The following is a 21,106-nucleotide window of genomic DNA, read 5'->3' as shown; positions in this document are numbered from 1 at the left end:
TAAGGTCCCTTCCAGCTACACATCTATGACTGCCTTAGCCTCTCAGTGCCTTGGTGACCTTCTAAGACTGTTAACTTGTAGACCCTTATCTTTCCCCTTATACCCTCTTCTCACACCTACCTAATGGTATTTTACTATTAATTTACTATTTATTAATTAATTTACTAGTATTATTACCTATTACTGTAGAAGGCACCATCATCCTCCCAGGTCTTCAGGCTTGCCACCTAGGTGTCATCCTTGACTCCTCACCGTCTCTCACACTCCATATCCAGTCTGTTGCCAACGTCTACCGATTCCACCTTTGCAACATCTCTAAAATACACCCCTTTGCTCCTCTGATATGGCCATCATTCTGGATCAGGCCCTTATCACTTACCCTGTGGACCATTGTTGATAGGTCTAATTGCCTCAAGCCTCTCCCCACACCAATCTATGCTCCAATCAGCTGCCAAAGGGATTTTCCTAAAAATCCCATGTCACTCCTCTACTTGGTCAACTCTGGGGGCTCCCTATCACCTCCAAGATCAAATACAAAATTCTGTTTGATGTTCAAAGCCCTTCATAATATACTTCCCCTCCCCCCCTTCCAGTTTCCTTATACCTTTGTTCACTTCCATCCAGTGACACTGGCTTCCTTGCTGCTCCGTGAATGAGATGTTCCAGCTCCTGGTTCTCTGGCTGTCCCCATGCATGTAATGCTCTCCCCTCCTCGTCTCCACCTACTGACTTCCCTAACTTCCTTTAATTCCAAACCAAAGTCCCATCTTCTTACAGGAAGCCTTCTCCAACCCCTCAACTCCAGCGCCTTTCCTTTTAAAATGATCTCCTTTTTATCCTGTGTATATCTTGTTTGCATGTATTTGTTTGCTTGTTGCCCACATTGTGAGCTACTTGTGGGCAGGGTTTGTCTTCTGCCTCTTTGTGTATCCTTAGAGTTTAGCACAGTATCTGGCACATAGTAGGTGTTTAATTAACAAATGTTTAATGAATTTTTGACTAACTGTAGAACAGGGGCTGCCTCACATTGGTTGTGGGGGTTTCCTTATCAGAAATTCCTTATACTAATAAAATTATACCTCCAGTCCCTGTCCACCCCCCCCCCCAAAAGAACAGATTATTTCTTTTTTCTTTTGGTGAGGCAACTGGGGTTAAGTGACTTGCCCAGGGTCACACAGTTAGTAACTGTCAAGTGTCTGAGGTCACATTTGAACTCAGGTCTTTCTGACTCCAAGGCTGGAGCCGTATCCACTGTGACACCTAGCTGCCCCAGATTATTTCTTTCTATGAAGAATGAGCACATATATGTGTGTGCTCAGTTGCTTCGGTCAGTTTAAGCCAATAAAACCAACATTATACACTTAATAGATGAAACAGTTATTGTCTTTAGAATTTTAAATATCTAAAAATCTCAGGGAATCTTCTTAGAGTTAGGGTCCAGCAATTATCCTAAATCAAGAAGTATTGCTCCTAGATTTTGTTTTATTACAAACACAACAAGCCAAGAAATCTTGGCTTTCAGAAGTGATGAGCTACTTTATAACATTCTCCAAACAGAAAAATAAAATATTTTTATGTTATTATTATTATTTAATATATGACAACATATCATATGATATACCCCTATTTCTGAGCAACTACAGTACTTTTCGTTTTGTGCATCAAGAAACCGTCCCTGTAATCACTGTAAACTTAAATATTTTAAATGACCACACTTCACCTATGAGCAAATAATAGATTCAATAGAACTTTCATTCAAAGCACCAATAAAGGGAATTCTAATTCGGTTTGTGGAAATTACTCCTCGTGTTAAAACACAGCACTGTGTAGTAGATAGAGGGCCAACCTAAGAGCCAGGAAGCCTGGGATTCAAGTCCTGATTCTGACATATAATAGCTGGGTAAGCCATAGACAACTTGCTTAACCCTTCGGTGCCCCAATCAGACTCTCAAAGACTTCAAGTCAATCACAATCTCAATCAATGGAGGTAGTTTCCATATGGGGGTGGGGGACGGAAAGAGGTCCTCCCCCCCCACAATGACGATGGAAATGAAATTACAGATCTGGACAAAAAATAGTAAAAACGACAAGAAAGAACTCTCCACATCAATGATGAAATATGTCATAAGAAAAGTATTGAATCATGGAATATGAAGGAAAACCTGACTAGCTGTTGGTCGCTTTTTGGGATCCCATTGCAACAAGTCTCTCATGAGCTGAATTGCCTCACTGCTGGCATTTGGAATCAGGGTCTTCAAATTGTTAGGGATGCACTGAGGCCATCGGAAGTTCATGGAAGTAGAAAGTTGGTATCCTTCAGGCCAGTCATTCTGAAAGGAAAAAGAAAACCTTACTTAGCTGATGACCAAAAGAGAGCAAGAGCGAGAGCAAAAGGGCAAGAGAGAGAGAGAGACAGAGACAGAGACAGAGACAGACAGACAAAGAGAGAGATTAAATATCAATATGAAATAAAATACCAGTTATCGCAAAGCAATGTCCTGAAGATTCATACATTCTACATACCCAGAATTTTAGATAGAAGTTCCTACCTAGCTTTGATAGGTAACAAGACAAGTACCCGTGGGTGACAAGATGACAAAGGACATTAACTTTTTATTTCTTTCTCATGGAAAAAAGCTCCTGAAAATTAATAGTAGCCAGCATTTAAATAGCACTTTGAGGTTTGTTAAGTGCTTAACATATATGATCTCATTTGATACTGGAAGCAGGGAGTGTAGTAGAAAGAACACTGACTCTGGAATTGTAGGGCCCAGGTTCAAGTCTCACTTCTGACATCTGCTCTCTATGCAACTTTGGGAAAGTCACTTCGTTTTCCCCAGTCTCAGTTTCCTCATCTGTAAAATGAAGGGGTTGGATTAGGTAGTCTCTAAAGTGCCATCTGGGTCTAGATCCATGATCATTTCTCCAATTAGTTTTGTTTTAACATAACAGTTGTATGGTAGAAACCCTTCAAGATGCCCCTTTAGAGAGCATGGGCAGCTAGGTGGGGCAGTAGATAGAGAGCTGGGCCTGGTGTCAAGAAGACTCCTCTTCATGAGTTTAAATCTGTCCTAAGACACTTACTAGCTGTGTGACCCTGGGCAAGTTACTTAACCCTGTTTTCCTCAGTTTCTTCACTGGAGAAGGAAATGGCAAACCACTGCAGTATCTTTCAAGAAAAAAACCCAAAATGGGGTCACAGAGAATCAGACACAGCTAGAAAGAATGTAAACTTCCTAAGAGCAGGTACTGTTTCTGTCTACAAAAACCCCATCAACTAGCAGGGTGCCCTGGCTCATAATAAGTGCTTAATAAATGACTGTCCAGTGATTGTTACCAACAGAACAGGACAAGCACAGATTTTAAAGCCTACTCAGGCTCTAGCAATATGATTCAATTAAATTTAAATGCAGATTCGATTAAATTCAATATGCATTTATTAAGTGCCTAATAGGTACAAGGCATTGTGTTAGGAATTTGGTAATCCAGAAAACAATCTCTGTTCACATTTTATAGTGAGAGAATATAACATTTCTATAGATCTTTGGTTCAGGGATGTCTAGCTGTCTGGGCCCCTGAGGGCCATCTGGTCTAAATCCCCTCCTTTTCTAAAGGATGACTCTAATTGCTGGAGAAGTTAAGTGATTTGCCCAAAGGCACAAAAGTAGTAAAGGTTTACGTAAAGCCTAGCTCTGAACCTGGGTCCTTTGATTGCAATCCCAGTCCCACACAAACACAAGGTTAACTGGAGAGCAGTTCTTTATTGTGTGTAGCTATCATGTGTTACGCCTTGCAACATGACCAAAACCATTTAGAGGATTACGGTTCTGCAGTATTATTCCTTATAAACAATGAGTAAATGTTTCTATGGGCACTGGAGAAGGAGGACCAGAATGAGAAATAAGCAGGTGACAAAGCCATTCTACTGTCCTCCATAGCTCTCTAGTCTAGAACTGCTTGTCCTAATTCCAATTCTTCTGTATTTTCTGACAGCTCCTGCTTTATATCTATTGACAGCTACTGATAGCTCACTACTATCTCAGCTAGCTGGAAATAGACCAGTCATTTTTCTTTTTGTTTTTTTAAGTTGGTTCAGTAATGGAAGTATGAATGCTGGACGCTCTGCAGGATGCCCAGAATTCACTATAACTTTGATGACCTCTATCACCAATCCTGAAGTCTAAATGTCAGCCTATATTTATGGACTGAGGCCTCCTCTCCTTCTTCCCAAGTTTGGTTAACCCACCAGGGAGCAGAGGAAGGAAGAAGGGGAGTAGCATGGAATAAATAGAACACCTCCAGAACGATTTGGAAACACGGGAACCATTTTATGTGATTGAGTATAGCTTCTGTCCAGAAAGCTTCTGAAGCAGGTAAAAGTTTCCTGAGTTCCAAACTCAACACAAACTTCCCGGGGCAGCCACAGGTTTCAAAGGTTTTCTGAACTTTTTAGATTATTGGTAGATTACTACTTGGCAATGTCAGGTATAGGCAACAATAAGAAAATCACAGCACAGAGCTGGGAACATCTAGTAATTGTTCATTTGCTCTCATTCATTTATTTAGCAAATACTAACTAAGCATCCACTTAGGGCAAAGTGCTGAACTAGGTACTCCTGGAAGGGGGTGATACCAAGAAGAAAAATACAGAATCTCATAGTTAATGATCTTATAATCTAATGGGGAGATGAAGTACACACACACACACACACACACACACACACACACACAGAAAATAACAAGACAAAAATTAAACATCAGTATGAAACAAAAATATTTGCATTATCACAGAGCAATGTCTACTTTTGCAGAAAATAAAGACTGTGAGAGTTAGGAAGAAACAGAATTCAAAATGAACCAGGTTATTGAGGGAAGCCTTCATGAAGAGTTGTAGACTTGAAATGGATCTTAAAAGATGCATAGGGTTCAAGTAGATAGAAAAGAGGTAGGAAGGCATTCTGGAAGTGTGCAGGATGGACTGGAGGGAAGAGAGATTAAAGGGAGAAGGTAAGAGAACAAGCATTATTAAGCACCTACTATGTGTCAGGCACTGTGCTCAACGCTTTACTGTTATCTTATTTGAGTCTCATAACAACCCTAGGAGGTAAGTGTTATTATTATCCACATTTTACAGTTGAGGAAACTGAAGCTGACAGAAGTTATAAGTGATTTGCCCAGGTTCACATAGCTAGGAAGTGTCTAAGGCCAGATTTGAACTTAAGTCTTCCTGCTTCCAGGTCTGGTACTCTAAGCACTGTGACACCTGGCTGCCTAAAGTCAGAAAGATAAATTAGGAGATTATTGCAGTAATTATGGCAGAATGATGAAACCTGGGATGAACTAGGATGGAAACGGTTATAGAAAAGACATGATGCTTTCAGGAGACATTATGAAGGAAGGACTCATAAGACCTGGTGACTTATTAGATATGGAAGTTAAACAAAAGGGAGGGGTAATGTTTGACTGCTAGATTTTATTTAAGCCTAAATAAAAAGAAGAACAATGGTATAGTTACTCTGCTAGATGAAGAGAAATCAGAGAGAGGACCTGGTTTGGCTATAAAGACGAAGTTTAGTCTAAATTCCCTGAGTTGGAAGTGATGGCAGGATGTGGAAATGTGCAAATGGTGCTGTAGAAGAGAAACAAGTCAGAGATAGACATAGGAGTCACCTGGAGAATGGGAAGAGTTGAAACCACAGCTCTAAAGGGATAAGTTATTTGATGGCTGAGGACTCAGGCTTGGGGAATACCTATAAGTCAGGGGAAGAAGAGGAAGACAAGTAAAAGAGCCAGGAAAATGGTCAGAGAAATGGAAGGAGGACCAGATTAGAGCTACAGAAGTAAAGGGAAGAGGAAAACTTAAGAAGGATGGGATGAACATCATTTTTAATGATGCAGAAAGTTAAGGAAATGAGGCCCAAGGACGTCATGGCTTTTGATCTATGGACCTAGATCCCACTTTATTACCTTTTTTGGTGTTCCCAGCACTTGGCAAATTTTGAATATTGTATCAATTTCACTGGCGCCTGGGAAGAGTGGCCGCAGTGTGTAAACTTCTGCCATGATGCATCCCACTGCCCAGACGTCAATAGGAGAACTGTAGTTGGTAGACCTCAGGAGAACTTCTGGAGCCCGATACCTGGGGTAACAAAAATGGATCGCTATCTATTACTTTGCTTAATTGAAATTAAAATTAAATAACATGATTAATGCCAATGAAAGAATTTATAATTTAATTTTTTAATCTAGCTAAGTGTTAAATATAGACCTGTCACAGTTTACCACAAGAGATGTATTAATGAAAAAGAACAAGGCCCTAATGAAGGACAAGACCCAAGACAAATTTATTGCATCATGTGAGATATGGCTCAGGCTGTGTTAAGCATCAGCACATTAGTACCAACACTAAGGAAAGCGATTTTTCTTATGAGGTTTTGTATAAAACATAGAATGATACTATGAGTCTTTGGGGAGCTGTGTAGGAGCCCGTGGGAGAGTGGGACTCACTAGAATGTCAAAGAGTTGCTTCCACAGAAATTTCATGGCCAGTGTTCTTCCAGGGTAGCTTATGGGCAACTTCGGTGCTGTACATGTCTCTGTATCTGTTTATGACATCATGTAAGCCCTTCACATCTTTTGAATTTTCCATGGTATAAAAAAGGCAGTCCCATACCCTACATGTATTTGCTATGCTGAATGCTTGTATGGGTTATGAGTAATTCCAAGTGAGTATAATAAGCCAAAAACAGAAGCTTAAATGTGAGCCCAGAGTCTTGGGCAAGTCCTAGGCTACAGGTTATACTGATACCTTGAGCTGTGGGTGATCCCTCAAAATTTCTTTGTATTTATTTCAGACATGTCTGCAAAGCAAATGACTGGAATCATAACCACTCTAGACAAATATCTCTGCAGCTGAAGTGCCTTCAGGCAAAAATGCTTTATCTAAAAAATATTCTTTCTTTTTTTCAGGGGTAATTGGGGTTAAGTGACTTGCCCAGGGTCACACACAGCTAGTAAGTGTCAAGTGTTTCGTCTGAGGCTGGATTTGAACTCAGGTCCTCCTGAGGGGCCGGTGCTGTATTCACTGCGCCACCTAGCTACCTCTAAAAATATTATTTATACATATAGATAAACCAAGAAAAAAATGCCCTTCACAGAAAATGTACATGAACTATGTATTCTGTATGAGGTAATGTCTATTCAAAGTATACAAAATGTTCATGTGACTATAGCATGACAACTTTAATGTTATCCTTACATTGATGGTTCTTCATTTAAAGAAAAATAATTTTATGTATTTGAGAGACAACAAACAGTATTCACCATCTTGTAGACACGTAGTCCGTATAAGGAGGTCTTGACCGGATTTCTCTGGCTAATCCAAAGTCAGCTATTTTCACAAGGTCTGGTCCCATGCAAAGGAGGTTTTCAGGTTTTAAGTCTCTATGGAAGAAACCTACAGGAAGAATAAAACATAATCCACATGCAATTTATGTTAGGATTTCATATCTGTGTAACTTCTGCATTATGTGTACATGTATATTCATGTGTGCTGTACACATGTGAACCTATACATACACATGCACACACACATGTACACATGTATAATGCACACATGCATGGATATCAATGAACACATATATCACACACACAGACATGCATTTGTGTGCCAAAAGTCTTACTGCAGCTTCAAGAATAAGTTTAACAGTAATCATAAGCTTCATTATATACTGTATCTATAAATCTAGGATGTCATCAAACACTATATGCATTACCCCATTGACAGTGGGGTATTCTTTGGAATTCTGCAAGAAGACACTTTATTCATTTGCCCTTAATGAATTCAAAAACTGAAATCATTCAAGTCTCATCCTCATCTTTTGTTTACAAGGCAGAAAAACACCTGTTTTATATATCTACATGCAGCCTCAGGCTGAAGGAATAGATTGTGCCCATCCTCCCCAAGCCAAATCAGGCAGGAATTTGAGATTTAAAATGTCTCATGAAAAAGCCATCTGTCTACAGGAAACTGATAGGTCACTCCCTAACAGACAGACCAGCACAGAATATGGCATACCTATTCTGCTCTTCTGGCTATAGCTAAGCCAGTCCTTAAAGAAAGGACAGGATTTAAGGACATACCCTATTCTATAATGCTTTTGGTACATTCTGGCATATACTTCTATAAGTTATATAACATTTCACATTTTTAATTTGTTTTGATTGAAGTGGTAAAGTAACCACTGAGGTAAATAAAAAAGAATCCCATCTCTGCCTGGGTGGTCTGAGGCAGGACCTTTCTGGGACTCAGTTTCCTCACTTGTAATAATAGCTCAAATCTGCATGGTGCTCTCAGGTTTGCAAAGCACTTTATGCATGTTACCCCCTATGTTCCTCACAACAATCTTGTAAGGAAGCAGTGCTATCACTACTCCCATCTCACAGATGTGGAAACTGAGGCAAACAGAGGTTAAGTGACTTGCCCAGGATCACACAGCTAGTAAGTGTCTGAAGTAGAATTCAAAGTGAGGTTCTCCAGATTCCAAGTCTAGAGTTCTGTCCATTTCTCCAAGCTGTATTTCAGTAGGAGTCTTATACTTTGTGGCTGCTCTAACAGTCTCTAATAGAGGCAGCTAGGTGGCATAGAGTATTGAGCTTAGAATCAGGAAGACCTGAATTAAATTTGGCCTGAGACACTTACTAGCTGTACGACTCTGGGCAAGTCACTTAACCTCTCTGACTCAGTTTCCCCATCTGTAAAATGGAGATACTAATAGCACCTACCTCTCAGGGTGGTTAGGGCGTAGCACATAAAAATAATATTTGTAAAGTGCTTAGCACAGTGCCTGGCACATAGCAGGTGTTTGATAAATGCTTATTCCTATTTCTTGCCTTCTAGTGAGCCACCTATACTTACCATCTGTACTTCCTTACCAGCCAGTCACTCCTCTACCCCCTTCAATCTGTTATCCTCTCCTTTGGTGGTGTTGTTATTCAGTTGTCTTTCAGACATGTCCAACTCTTCATGACCCCATTTGGGATTTTCTTGGCAAAGATACTGAAGTAGTTTGCCATTTCCTTGTCCAGCTCATTTTACAAATGGGGAAGCTGAAGCAAACAGGGTTAAGTGACTTGCTTAGGGTCATACAGCTAGCAAGTGTCTGAGGCCGGATTTGAATTCAGGAAGATGAGTCTTCCTGACGCCAGGCCCAGCACTCTATCCACTGTGCCATGGAGCGACCTGCTATCTGCTCCTACATTCTACTGAAGCTGTTTTCTCACAAGTCACCAATCAGGTTGAGGTGTCAAACCCGTCTTTTTTTTTTTAAATATATAAATTAATTTATTTTTAGTTTTCAACATTTACTTCCACAAGATTTTGAGTTCCAAATTTTCACCCCATCTCACCCCCCCCAAGATGGCATGCATTCTGAATACGCCTTCCCCTAGTCTGCCCTCTCTTCTATCTCTCCCCCCACTTCTCTTATCCCCTTCCCCCTTCTATTTTCCTGTAGGGCAGGATAGACTTCTGTATCCCATTTCCTGTATTTCTTATTTCCCAGTTGCATGTGAAAACATTTTTTTTAAACATGTGTTTTTAAAACTTTGGTAAACCCAAGTCTTTTATCAGTCCTCATCCTCCTTGCCTTTTCTAGAAAACTTAGACAGGAATGACCATTCCTTCTCAATAGCCTTTCTTTTGTCCTCCATGACACCATGCTACCGTGGCCACTTCAACTCTCTGCACATTCTTTCTTTGTCTCTTCATAATTAGACCTCTTCCTTCTCTCATTCTTGAAATGTAAGCATTCCCTGGGGTTCTGTTCTTGCCTCCTTCTCTTGGTGATTTCATTTACTGACACTCAGAAGTGGCAGGCCTTTGCCTACTACACTGACCAAATTCAGACAGTAATAGTTTGGGTAATATTTATGAAGGGCCTCTTATACATTGCCAAGAAAAAGAACTCTGATACGGATGAGATGGTTTCAGTAAGAAAATGTGGCTGCTGCATTACTAACATAACTAAACGAAGGTTATCAACGCCTACCAGAGATATGAGAGACATATGTTCTAACAATGAGTATAATTGTCCCTATACTCTTTGTCCTTCAGAATAACCCTGTTTCATGTGATATCCTTGAAGGCCTGATTGTCCACTCCTCTCTTGGAATTAGCTAAAGAATGTGTAAAATTATGAGGAGTTAAAGAACAATTCCTGATTGTTTATACTTCTGAGGGGACTCTCATAGGCCTTCACTCATATTGAAATGCAAGATGGACCAGTGGAGTGATTGCTGGACTACGCATCAGGAAAATCTGAGTTTACAACTACAACTCGGGGACTTATTAGCTGTGTAACCCAGGGTAAGCTGTCAATTTCAGTTTCCTCATCTGTAAAATGGGAAGAATAATAACAGTATCTATTTCAAAGGATTGTCGTAAGGGTCAAATGACATGACATGTAAAGTACTCTGCAAACCTTTAAAGTCCTATATAAATGTGAACTATTACTATTATTACTATTATGGTGACACAATTTCTAACTCTTTTTAGACAACTATTCAATCAACAATCATTTATTAAGCACCTACTGTGTGCCAGGCACTGTTTACAAAGACAAAGCAAAACAGTTCCTATCCAGCTTACATCCTAACGGGGGAGACAACATGCATACATACATATATATAGTGATATACAAAGCACTAACAAAACATACATAAGGTAATCTTGGAGAGGAGGCTTAGGAATTCAAAGATGTTTTCTTGATGAGCCTTTAAACACCATTGTGTTTTAGCATATTGCCTGGTACACAGCAGGAATTTAATAAATGTTTATTGACTGATACTATGAAAAGGAAATGATAGATATCCTTATTGAACAGGTAAAGCAACATACTGGAAAATGCACTGAACTTAGATTCAAAAGTTCTAGACTTGGCTGCTAGATCTAGGTGGGCTCTAAACCAAGCCTGCCACTTACCAGCTGTCTAACCTCAGTCAAATCACTCAACCTCTGTGCTAAACTATATCACAGGGCTGGTTTTTATTTGCAGGGAAGGAGGTGGGGAATGATTAAATGAGATAACATATGTAAAAACACACTGTAAACCATAAGGGAGGTAAGCAAATTAGGGTATGATTATTTAATAACAAAGACAAACACATTAAATGAATTAAGAAGACACAGAATATTGAGTCATATGGATAATATCATTAAATGCACACATTTTTACCTTTTAATTCCCTCAGCTAAATTGTGGGCTGAGGCTCTGATTATTGCTATCTTCTTCCTCTCTGGTTAGGTCAAGATTATCATGCCATTTTTCTTGCCTTCAGCCTTCTACTGACTCCTTGTAGTACCTCACATCTAAATTATCCCCCTCACTATCGATGCCAATCTAGGCCCAGCTAGGTAACCTACATCAAAGTAACCAGCACTCTTGCCATAGAACCTCATTATAGACCACCATCCAGGACTATTAGATACTACCCCCTTCCCTTTTGCCAAGACCTCTTCTCTGCTTCATTCAAGACCATCCTCAATCCTACTCCAAAATGGGATTTGTTGTTGGCTAGAATGAGGACTCTAGGTTCTCACAAATTCCTGTGTAAACAGGATTAGAATTCACTTCAGGTCAGGTATAAACAGGATTAGAATTTACTTCAGGTCAATCACATATTAGGGTGGAAAAAAAAGCAAAAATTAAAGAACATCATAAAAGAGACTGTATAGTAGACTAATGGGCTGAAATAGATATATGTCGGCTATATATTTGGTCTCAATGTTACACAAATTCCTAAAGGCCAGTAGTTAATAATACTGATGATAACGAGTCATTGTGGTAAAATGGATAAAAATCCAGCTTTGGCATCAGGTTCAAGTCAAGCCTCTGATACAGCTGCATGACCCTGGACAAGAAATTTAATCTCTCTGTGGCCCAGGTACCTAACTCTTTAAGAGTGTAAGTTGTAAAGGAGAGCTGATCTCACTAGGAATTCCCTGTACAGTTATCCCTCCCACATCGCAACTTTCCCCACTGAGATTTCAGTATATCACAGGTTGGCATAAAAAATTAAATGGGAATTTTGGAGGACTTTTGCAGAAGTTGCAGATGACATGCGAAGGCCAGCAGACAACAAAGAGCCTATGACCAAATACTTAACCCAAATTTTACAATAAGGTACACCCCATAAAAGAAAAAGAAAAAATTCCGACTTCTCTGGTACTAAAGGAGGGCCAAAAAATTTTACACGGATTTTTCAGATTTCAGGGGTGCCATGCCCCTAACACCTCCAATGTAGAAGGGGTAACTACTAATGAAATGCACAAGGATGCTTTAATAAAAATAATTATGATAACGATAGTAATGATAATCCTAGGAAGACATTATCATGTACAGGCAAAGGGCAATGTATGAGATTCAGGAGCCCTGGATTCTAATCTTTGCTTTGTCACTATCTTTGCATGTGTGACCTGGGGCAAGTCATTTCCCCAGGGTGGACCCTAGCTTCTTTTCCCTAAAGTAAATAGGTTAGAATAATCTTTAAAACCCCTTGCAGCAGTAACAATCCATGTGATAATAATGATGACTGCTGCTAGGACTAGAGATTAATTGCATTTGCAGGGTACTTTACAGTTTACAAAGCACTTTCATATACACTATCCTACTTATTCTTTCCAACAAACCAATGATGTAGGTAGAGCTGAGGATGACATATTCACTTTACAGATGAAGAAGCCAATGCTCAGAGACACCAAATAGCTAACCTCAAGTCACACAGTGAGCAAAAGTGGAAAAACTAGAATATTCTAGAAATCTGGGCTTCTGTCCAGCATTCTTTCTATTACACAGCAGTGCATGTGCTTCTGTCCACCCCCACGCTCATAAATTTTAAAGAGCAGCAACCAGGTCCGAGACCTCTCCCTCAGTCCCATTCTCTGTAGGGCAGAATTGCCAAATTGTTCATGTGTTAATGATCTCAAGTGCAGCAACAGAAGGGATGCTGCACTCTTTGGTTTCCTTTCCCCGTGATGACTTTGCATTATCGATCATAGATCTGGAGCTGTCAGGGACCTTAGAGATGGGCCATCAAATTCCTCAATCCCTCCTTTGGCAGACAAGAAAAGCAAGGCACAGAAGTGTTAAATAACTTGCCCAGCTAGTAAATGTCTGAGGTAGGGTTTGATCTGCCTGACCTGAAATGTAGGGCTCTCTCTCACACCATGCCATTGCTGGTTTCTGTCCTCTGTTTTCGAAGAGTACCAATGACATCATGGGGTGATACCTTGACTCATACATGAACTCGATTTAAATGAAGCAGAGTTGCACAGTCATCAGCCTCACTCCCCTCTTCCAGAGTCACCAAAGTTCAGTGGCAGGACAAAAGTCAAGGCTACTGGCAGTGGCCCGCGATCCAGCACACGATCCTGGCATCTTCAACGTCTGACCAAGCTCTATGCACTCCACAGTGCCGGCTTCACCTGCCTTCATGGCCACTGGAGCAAATTGTTCTCAGCCACCCAATCTACCAGAGGAAGTCTTTATGTGCATGTTTGGAGTAGACATCCCCCTAACTCACTGCAAGGTCTGAGGCCTGTCAGTTCCTCTCAACCTGGTTTAGCCCATCTGCTGAAATGGTTCTACCAGAGTGTGGCCATGCACATGCTACAGCTTCTTGGAGTCACAGGGGAGAGTTGAGTGAGAGGCGGACAACAAAGGTGGATGAGCAGCCCTGCAGGGCTCAGCAAGACCTCACACCAGAGGTGCTACAAGAAGAGACATGGCAACAAAACCCCCAATCATCATCACTATGTCTAGGGTTTTGTTTCTACTTTGTCACTAACATGTTTTGTGATCTTTGGGCAAGTGACTTCACCCCTCTTCAGTCTTCAGTTATAAAAGCTATAAAATAAGAAGAAACACCCGAGGAGGTTAGGGGCAGGGAGGTGGCACAATGGATACAGAGTCAGGCCTGAAGTCAGGAAGATTCCTCTTCCTGAGTTCAAATCCGGCCTCAGACATTTACCAGCAGTGTGACCCTGGGCAAGTCACTTAACTCTGTTTGCCTCAGTTTCCTATCTGCAAAATGAATTGGAGCAGGAAATGGCAAACCACTCCAGTATCTTTGCCAAGAAAACCCCCAAATGGGATCATAAAGAGACTGACATGACTGAAAAGGAATGAACAACACCAACCAGGAGGCTAAGTGACTTGTTTTTGGTCAGTCATTTCACGCTATAGCTTCTTGGAGCCACAGGTGAGACGTGAATGCCAGGTGGACATCAAAGGCAGATGAGGAGCCCTGGAAAGGGCTCACATCAAAGGTGCTAGTCCTTCAGGAATGCCCCTACACCCCCGCACCATGCTACCTATCACCTAAAGCATCTTCCATCTTGGGAGCACCAGATTCAGGAAAGCCACCCTCAACACTCACTATATCACCTCCTACTCAACAACAAAGTGGAAGAGTCTTCCTGCTCTCAAAAGGTAACCTGCCATCTAGAAAGTGTGGACTGACATTAGTTTTGATTTCACGGACGCTGATAGACTTCCCTATCATCCTGGCAGGAAGTTAATGTGTGTAGTTATTCTATTCATGACCAGGCAAGCAAAACGCCAAATGACAGAGAAAACTTTTCCCTCCACCAATGTCACATCAAGTAGGCGATGCTGGTAGGAAAAGATATCCACTGCAGGGCATATGGAAAAGAGATATGGTATTCCTATTTATAGAGCACACCTTATACACCACCTTATTATGGAGATGTATTTCTACAACTATTTTGCTCAATTTGCACCCACAACATCCTTGAGAGGAAAGAAATGCAGATACTATTCCCACCTTACATGGGAAGGAACTAAAGCACAGAGAAGACTTAGGGAAACAGGACAGATTGAAAGCCTTAAAGATAACCTAATCAGGAAGACTTATTTTCCTGAATTCAAATCTAGCCTCAGACACTTACTAGCTGTGTGATCCTGAGCAAGGTACTTAACCTGTTTGCCTCAGGTTCCTCAACTGTAAAATGAGCTGGAGAAGGAAATGGCAAACCACTCCAGTAGCTTTGCCAAGAAAGCCCAAATGGGGCTACAAAGAGTCAGACACGACTGAAAAACAACCAAACGACAATCCAATCCACTCATATTACAGATGAAGGAAGCTGAGGTCCAAAGAGGTTAAGTTATTTTGCTGCCCCAAGGTCACCAGGGCACTCAGTGGCAGAGCCAGGATGCAGATCCAAATCATGTGATTCCACTGCCTCTCCACGTCTTACTCAAGGTCATCCAATAAGTCAGGGCTGAATAAGACCTTACTCCCAACAGAGTACAAAAAAAAGTATCCCCTAAATCATGTCATGCTTTCATGAGTACCTTCAGTCTATGAGCCAACCCTTCAGTCTGGCAGATTGTGGCCATGTGGTACAATTTACATATTTAATGCCGCCAACAGACAAGTGCTCTGACATTTTTCAGTGGCCTTAAAGTAAGGCTATGTTTTCACTTCCAGTGGGGGAAAAACACATCAGTGACATGAACTTACAGCTATGGCAACTGGCAGTAGGATGGTTCTGCTCTCTCAAAGGAGTCTATTCACCAGGGACAGGGTGTACTTTCTCACACTGAGGAAGAGGTAACAAGGAGACATGAGACCCAGGAGAGCTTGACTCTGTAAGCCGTTCTGGTCTTGATTTTTCCACCAAGTCTCAACACAGCAATAAGGGATAAGAGGAATTATTATCAATTTGCATATACCCTAGGAAGACAGGGTGGAGTGGTAAAAAGAGGGCTGGATTTAGAGTCAGACCTGAGTTTAAATCTAAGCTCTCCTCCTTACGAACTGAGATGATGTATGATGGAGTAAACTGGGGACTAGCTATGGAGAAAGAGGACCAAGGTTCAAATCCCACTTCTGGGACTTGTTAGCTAGAAGACCCTGGCAAATCATTTAACTTGTGTACATCTCAGTTTCCTCAGTTATAAAAATAAGGTGCTTGAAACAGATGGCCTTTGAGGCTTCTTCCAGTTCTAGATCCATGATGCTAGGAGACCCTGGCAAGTCATTTAACTTATATACATCTCAGTTTCCTCAGTTATAAAAATAAGGTGCTTGAAACAGATGGCCTTTCAGGCTACTTCCAGTTCTAGATCCGTGATCCTATGATCCCTAAGTTAATTTTGATCTCTGGGCCTCAGGTTTACTCATCTATAAAATGAAGGCATGGGATTAAATGACTTGTACGGTCTCTTCTAGCTGCAAGTCTATGATTTAATGATTTATGTTGTTGTTTAGTTTTGTCTAACTCTTTGTGACCCCATTTGGGGTTTTCTTGGCAAAGGTACTAGAGTGATTTGCCATTTCCTTCTCCAGCTCATTTTACAGATGAGGAAACTGAGGAAAACAGGGTTAAGTGACACAGCTAGGAAGTATCTAAGATCAGATTTGAATTCAAGAAAATGAATCTTCCTGACTCCAGGCTGGACACTCTATCCACTTTGACACCTAGCTGCCCCTTAATGATTCTTACCAAAGACTAAATCAATATGGCCTCATTGAAAACTTACCATTAATTTTCAAAGGATATCAGACCTGCAGAATTCACATCCATCTCATAGAGTGTCAGGCTTGAAGTCAAGAAGGCCTGAGTTCCAATGTGGTCTCAGACATTTACTAGCTATGTGACCCTGGGCTTACTTAACCTCTCTTTGCCTCAGTTTCCTCACCTGTAAAATGGGGATAATAATAACAGTACTGAACCTCCCAGGGTTATTGTGAGGATCAAATGAGATAATATTTGGAAAGTGCCTGGCACATAGTAAGCACTAAATACATGCTAGCTAACATCATCCTCATCATTGTTGTTGTTTTATCATTGCCTTTCTAAAGGTGTGAAATATTTTGTATGTTGTCACTTGACGCTGATGTCACTTTTGTCAGTTGGTTTTGCTGAACTGTTTTGCTTTGTTAGAAAGGAAGGTCCAGTGATTAGTGGGAGGGACATATTTGGAAATAACTGTTATTTTTTTTTGTTTGTTTGTTTTGGATAGGCAATGGGATTAAGGGACTTGCCCATGGCCACACAGCTAGTAAGTGTCAAGTGTCTGAGGCCCAGATTTGAACTTAGGTCCTTTTGACCCCAAGGCTGGAGCTCCATCTACTGCATCACCCAGCTGCCCTGGCTTTCCTTTTCAACCCCTCTGAAATAAGCTTCTATACCTTGTTCATGTCTTCCCATTTCCAATCCTCTTCTTCTAAACTCTTAAAAACACATTATAGAAGTTCCAAATGCACCCATTCCTCATCTTTCACACAGATGCTAGGTCAGGAACAGTTTTCTGCAAGTAACCTGTGGCCAAAAAAACCTCGTTTACACAAATCAGAACTAGGTTCTATCTTGGGATGTATCTCCTAACATATCACTCTAGTTGGTTTCCCTTGGAAAAATCAGTATTTAGCTTTCTTTGCTCTGGCCCACACTTTCCACTTGGAATGTAATGCTTAGATCTTTGCTACAAAAAAGATCCTACTATTTCTCAAAAGCAGTCAGGCTAATAATATTTGGAACACAGGAGAATTTAGTTAGCCGAACCAAAAGTTAAAAATATAAAATGTTAACACCGAGGCCCTCAAACAGTCAAGACAACTCTCCCTCCCTCTCTTGTAGGCCTCACCCTCCCAGGGAGAGTACATCTATCTTAGGAATAGGACCTTCTTGAACATTGTACAGTTACAGCAACATTGTGCGATGATCAGCTATGACAGACTTAGCTCTTCTCAGCAATACAATGATCCGAGACAATTCCAAAAGACTCATGATGGAAAATGCTATTCACATTCACAGAAAGAACTATGGAGGCTGAATGCAGATCGAAGCATACTATTATCACTTTTTTGTGTATTTTTTTTCATGGTTTTTTTCCTTTTGTTCTGGTTTTTTCTCTCACAACATGACTAATGTGGAAATAGGTTTAACATGATTATTGTTTGCCCTCTTGGGGAAGGGGGAAGGAAGGGAGGGAGAAAAATTTGTAACTCAAAATCTTATAAAAAATGAATGTTGAAAACTATCTTTACATATAATTAGAAAAAATAAAATACTGTTTAAAAAAGAGAAACAAACAAAAAAAGGAATAGAACCTCCTTACATGTAGGAAAACACTTATGGTTTCTAGACGGTCAGAGCACTTTGCCCAAACCAGCAGAGTCCATGTAACTGAAAGTATTAGTGAAGAGCAAGATGCGGGTTTGTTCTGCCCTATACACATTCTATCTCTAGCTGTTCCTTGCTCCTATAGCTTCCCAAACCCAAGAATCAAATGGAACTTTTCATCTGCCACTTGATCATGAACACACATGGTTCCTTCTAGACATTGCAGGTGTACATGGGTTTCTTTATGGTCAGAGAATGAAGTCCAGGTGGTTCCAACTGGCTCTTTCTCTGTTTGACTTCTCAGATCTGGTTCTTTGGGTCCTCTTGTCTCTTCTCTCCTTTTAAAAATGCCAAGTCCAAGCACGTGACCTAGAAGCATGAACTGGTTGCAAATCAAACACCCTAATATAGTGTCAATGGGGCAACCAAGAATGAGGCAAGAAAGCCACACCTGATTAAGGACATCATAAGTGCTAGGAAAAGTTCTCACCAATGAGACATGAGGAAAATTAACCTTTTTCACATTCTGTATATAGAATTTTACATCTGCACCCAAAACAATGCTACTGTCACCATCTACTACATTCTCCCTCTGGTTAAATGTGTAGCCACTGCAAATTACTGCAGAGTGCTTTTGGCCACAATGGCGTGTTACTCCAATTCTGGGTACCTTCGCAGAGACTTGACAAGATCCTAGGCAGTTCACTCAGTGAAACAGCAAATCGTCCTCCTTCCTCAAGACTTTTCCCAGTATCTTATATCCCTCTAAGGAGCCCACTGCAATATGCAAAGTTCATTTAGAGGCAGCTAAGTGGTGCAACAAGCTATAGGCTCCCCGCCCCTGCCATAGGCAATTTATTCTTCATTCTGCTTAAAGTGGTAGTGCAAATGAGAAGACAGCCTTTCCTGGCCTTCCCTGGCCTTCCCAGCATTCCTGATCTGTTACAAGACCCCTGCTATGTTCCCTTTGAATTCTCTGGGTCCTCTCTTGGTCCATGGTGCAGCAGAGAGAAGAAGGTATGTGACTGTGTGACAAAGCATCCTGGGAACCAAAGTCAGTGTAGATGTCTAATGATTGCGGAAGGGCTCAACCAACTGTGACATGAACTTAGTAAAAGGCCACATGTGGCCTCGAGGCTGCAGGTTCCCCACCCCTGGTCTACGGTAGGATGAGAAAGGGACTGTAGATCACATTTGGTGTGGAGACATGCATACACTAATAAGAACACAGCAATGCAGACTGATGGAAGAATAGCAAAGGCTTGCCCACCTCATGCTCAATCCAAGGGATACTACTCATTAAATGAATGACTGCAAAAGTCCCATACTATTTAAATTGACTTTCTTTCCCTCCCTTTGTTTTTAAAATCACATACAATTCAATGCTGTAATGCTATTTCACTGTAAGAAGAATTCAGAGAAATATGAGAAGACAGAGGCTCCTAGTTGGTGAGTGCTGGGCCTGGAGTCAATAAGACCTAAGTTTAAATCCAGCCCTAGTTAAGTGTCTTACTAACACACTTACTGCCAGTGCAATGTCAGACCAGTCACTTAACCTCTGTTTGCCTCAGTTTCCTCAACTGTAAAATGGGGATAACAAAAGCACCTACCTACCAGGGTTATTGGGAAGATCAAATGAGTTAGTATTGGTAAAGCATTTAGTACAATGCCTGGAACATAGTAGGAATGATAAAAATGCTGGCTATTATTATGATTATTAATTATTATTACTTGTATCAACTGACAAGGAGTGAAATTAGTAGGCTTAAGGGAAAATAAAGTTCCCCAATGATACAATAATATAAATGAAAATAACAGAACAATATTCAACTAGATTGACCAATTTTGTCTCTAGAGAAGAAATGAAGAAATGCAGTGCCCTCTTTTTGTTGGAGGAGATGGAGGACTGGGGGTATGGAATGTTGTCAGAGGTGTTGTGGAGACTGGTTTTGCTTAACTATTTTTATTAATTTCTGGGGAAGGCTCAATGGAGAGGGGAGTAGCAGGGGTTACTCTTGGAATGAGGAAGTAACTACGGTGCAAAAACAAAAGGAAAAAATAAAACTTTAAAAAACATACTGCGAATTCTCATATAATCACAATCTTTAAAAAAAATTGGCACACTTTTTCCCTGTGATCTTTGCTAATACACAAAGGTACAAACCATCTGTGTTTTCATTGGGGTAGGGAACTATCAGTGTGGGGAACTCCTTCCACCAAGGAGATTGTGAACAATCTTGTGTCTTAGTAAATAAGTTATTGGGAGTTGCCAAAAACTATACTTTGCTAAATGACTTGTCCAGGGTCACAAAGCTAGCTAGCTTCAGAGGCAGGACTTGAATTTGGTCTGCTCTGTCTCCAAGCACAGCATTCTAACCACCAGTATACGTTACGTCATTTTTTTTCAGACAAGGCTAAAAATTTATCTAAATCAGAGACATCTGTGTACCAGTGACAGGGTGCTTGTGCTTGTACTTGGATCCCAATTTCTCCCTAGTCTCAGAAACACTGTCTCTGACAATTTCTCCCCAGCCCAAGGACACTGTGCCTAGCAATTACTCACGAGTGGGCCCCCAGCAAACCCTAATCTCTCTCCCTAGTGCAGCTACACAAAGCTGGGCTGCTCAGGCCCCAGCCCTAAAATCATGTCTCTGGAAGCCTCCCAATTCCTCAGTAAGCTCCTGTCTTGTGAAAAAACTTTCCCTTGTTACAGAGCATTGTCTAATCAGGACAGAGAGAGAGGGGTATCTTGTCTGGCCCAAGGAGTTTTGTCCCTGGCTGGCCCAAGGACTCTTCCTCCTGCCAGATTCCCAAGATCCATGCCTCTGACATCTCCTTCTCTGTCTGGTGTACTCCCTGCACTTTCCCATTCATAGCTCCCAAAGACACCTGGACCTTTAGATGACCTAATCAGCCTCCCCAGCATTCTTTTCCCATGCCCTTTTCCATATAAAC

The 21,106-nt window shown here is 41.0% G+C and overlaps 1 protein-coding gene across 3 annotated transcripts in view; it reads right to left on the bottom strand.

Moving 5' to 3' along the window:
• CILK1 (ciliogenesis associated kinase 1) overlaps positions 1 to 21,106 on the bottom strand; it is a 68,665-nt gene that overhangs the window by 23,567 nt on the left and 23,992 nt on the right. For all 3 annotated transcript variants that reach the window (XM_020993846.2, XM_078155323.1, XM_020993848.2), the window contains 3 exons: positions 7,324 to 7,456; positions 5,968 to 6,139; positions 2,163 to 2,330 (listed from right to left, as the gene is read on the bottom strand). In XM_020993846.2, coding sequence (XP_020849505.1) covers positions 2,163 to 2,330; positions 5,968 to 6,139; positions 7,324 to 7,456 — 473 coding nt within the window. The remainder of the gene's footprint in view (positions 1 to 2,162; positions 2,331 to 5,967; positions 6,140 to 7,323; positions 7,457 to 21,106) is intronic.

The sequence above is a fragment of the Phascolarctos cinereus genome, unplaced genomic scaffold (assembly GCF_003287225.1).
Source record: "Phascolarctos cinereus isolate Bilbo 61053 unplaced genomic scaffold, phaCin_HiC Scaffold_5;HRSCAF=322, whole genome shotgun sequence".
Taxonomy (NCBI): domain Eukaryota; kingdom Metazoa; phylum Chordata; class Mammalia; order Diprotodontia; family Phascolarctidae; genus Phascolarctos; species Phascolarctos cinereus.
The sequence above is the reverse complement of the archived record's forward strand: the minus strand, read 5'-3'. Positions and strand labels throughout refer to the sequence as shown.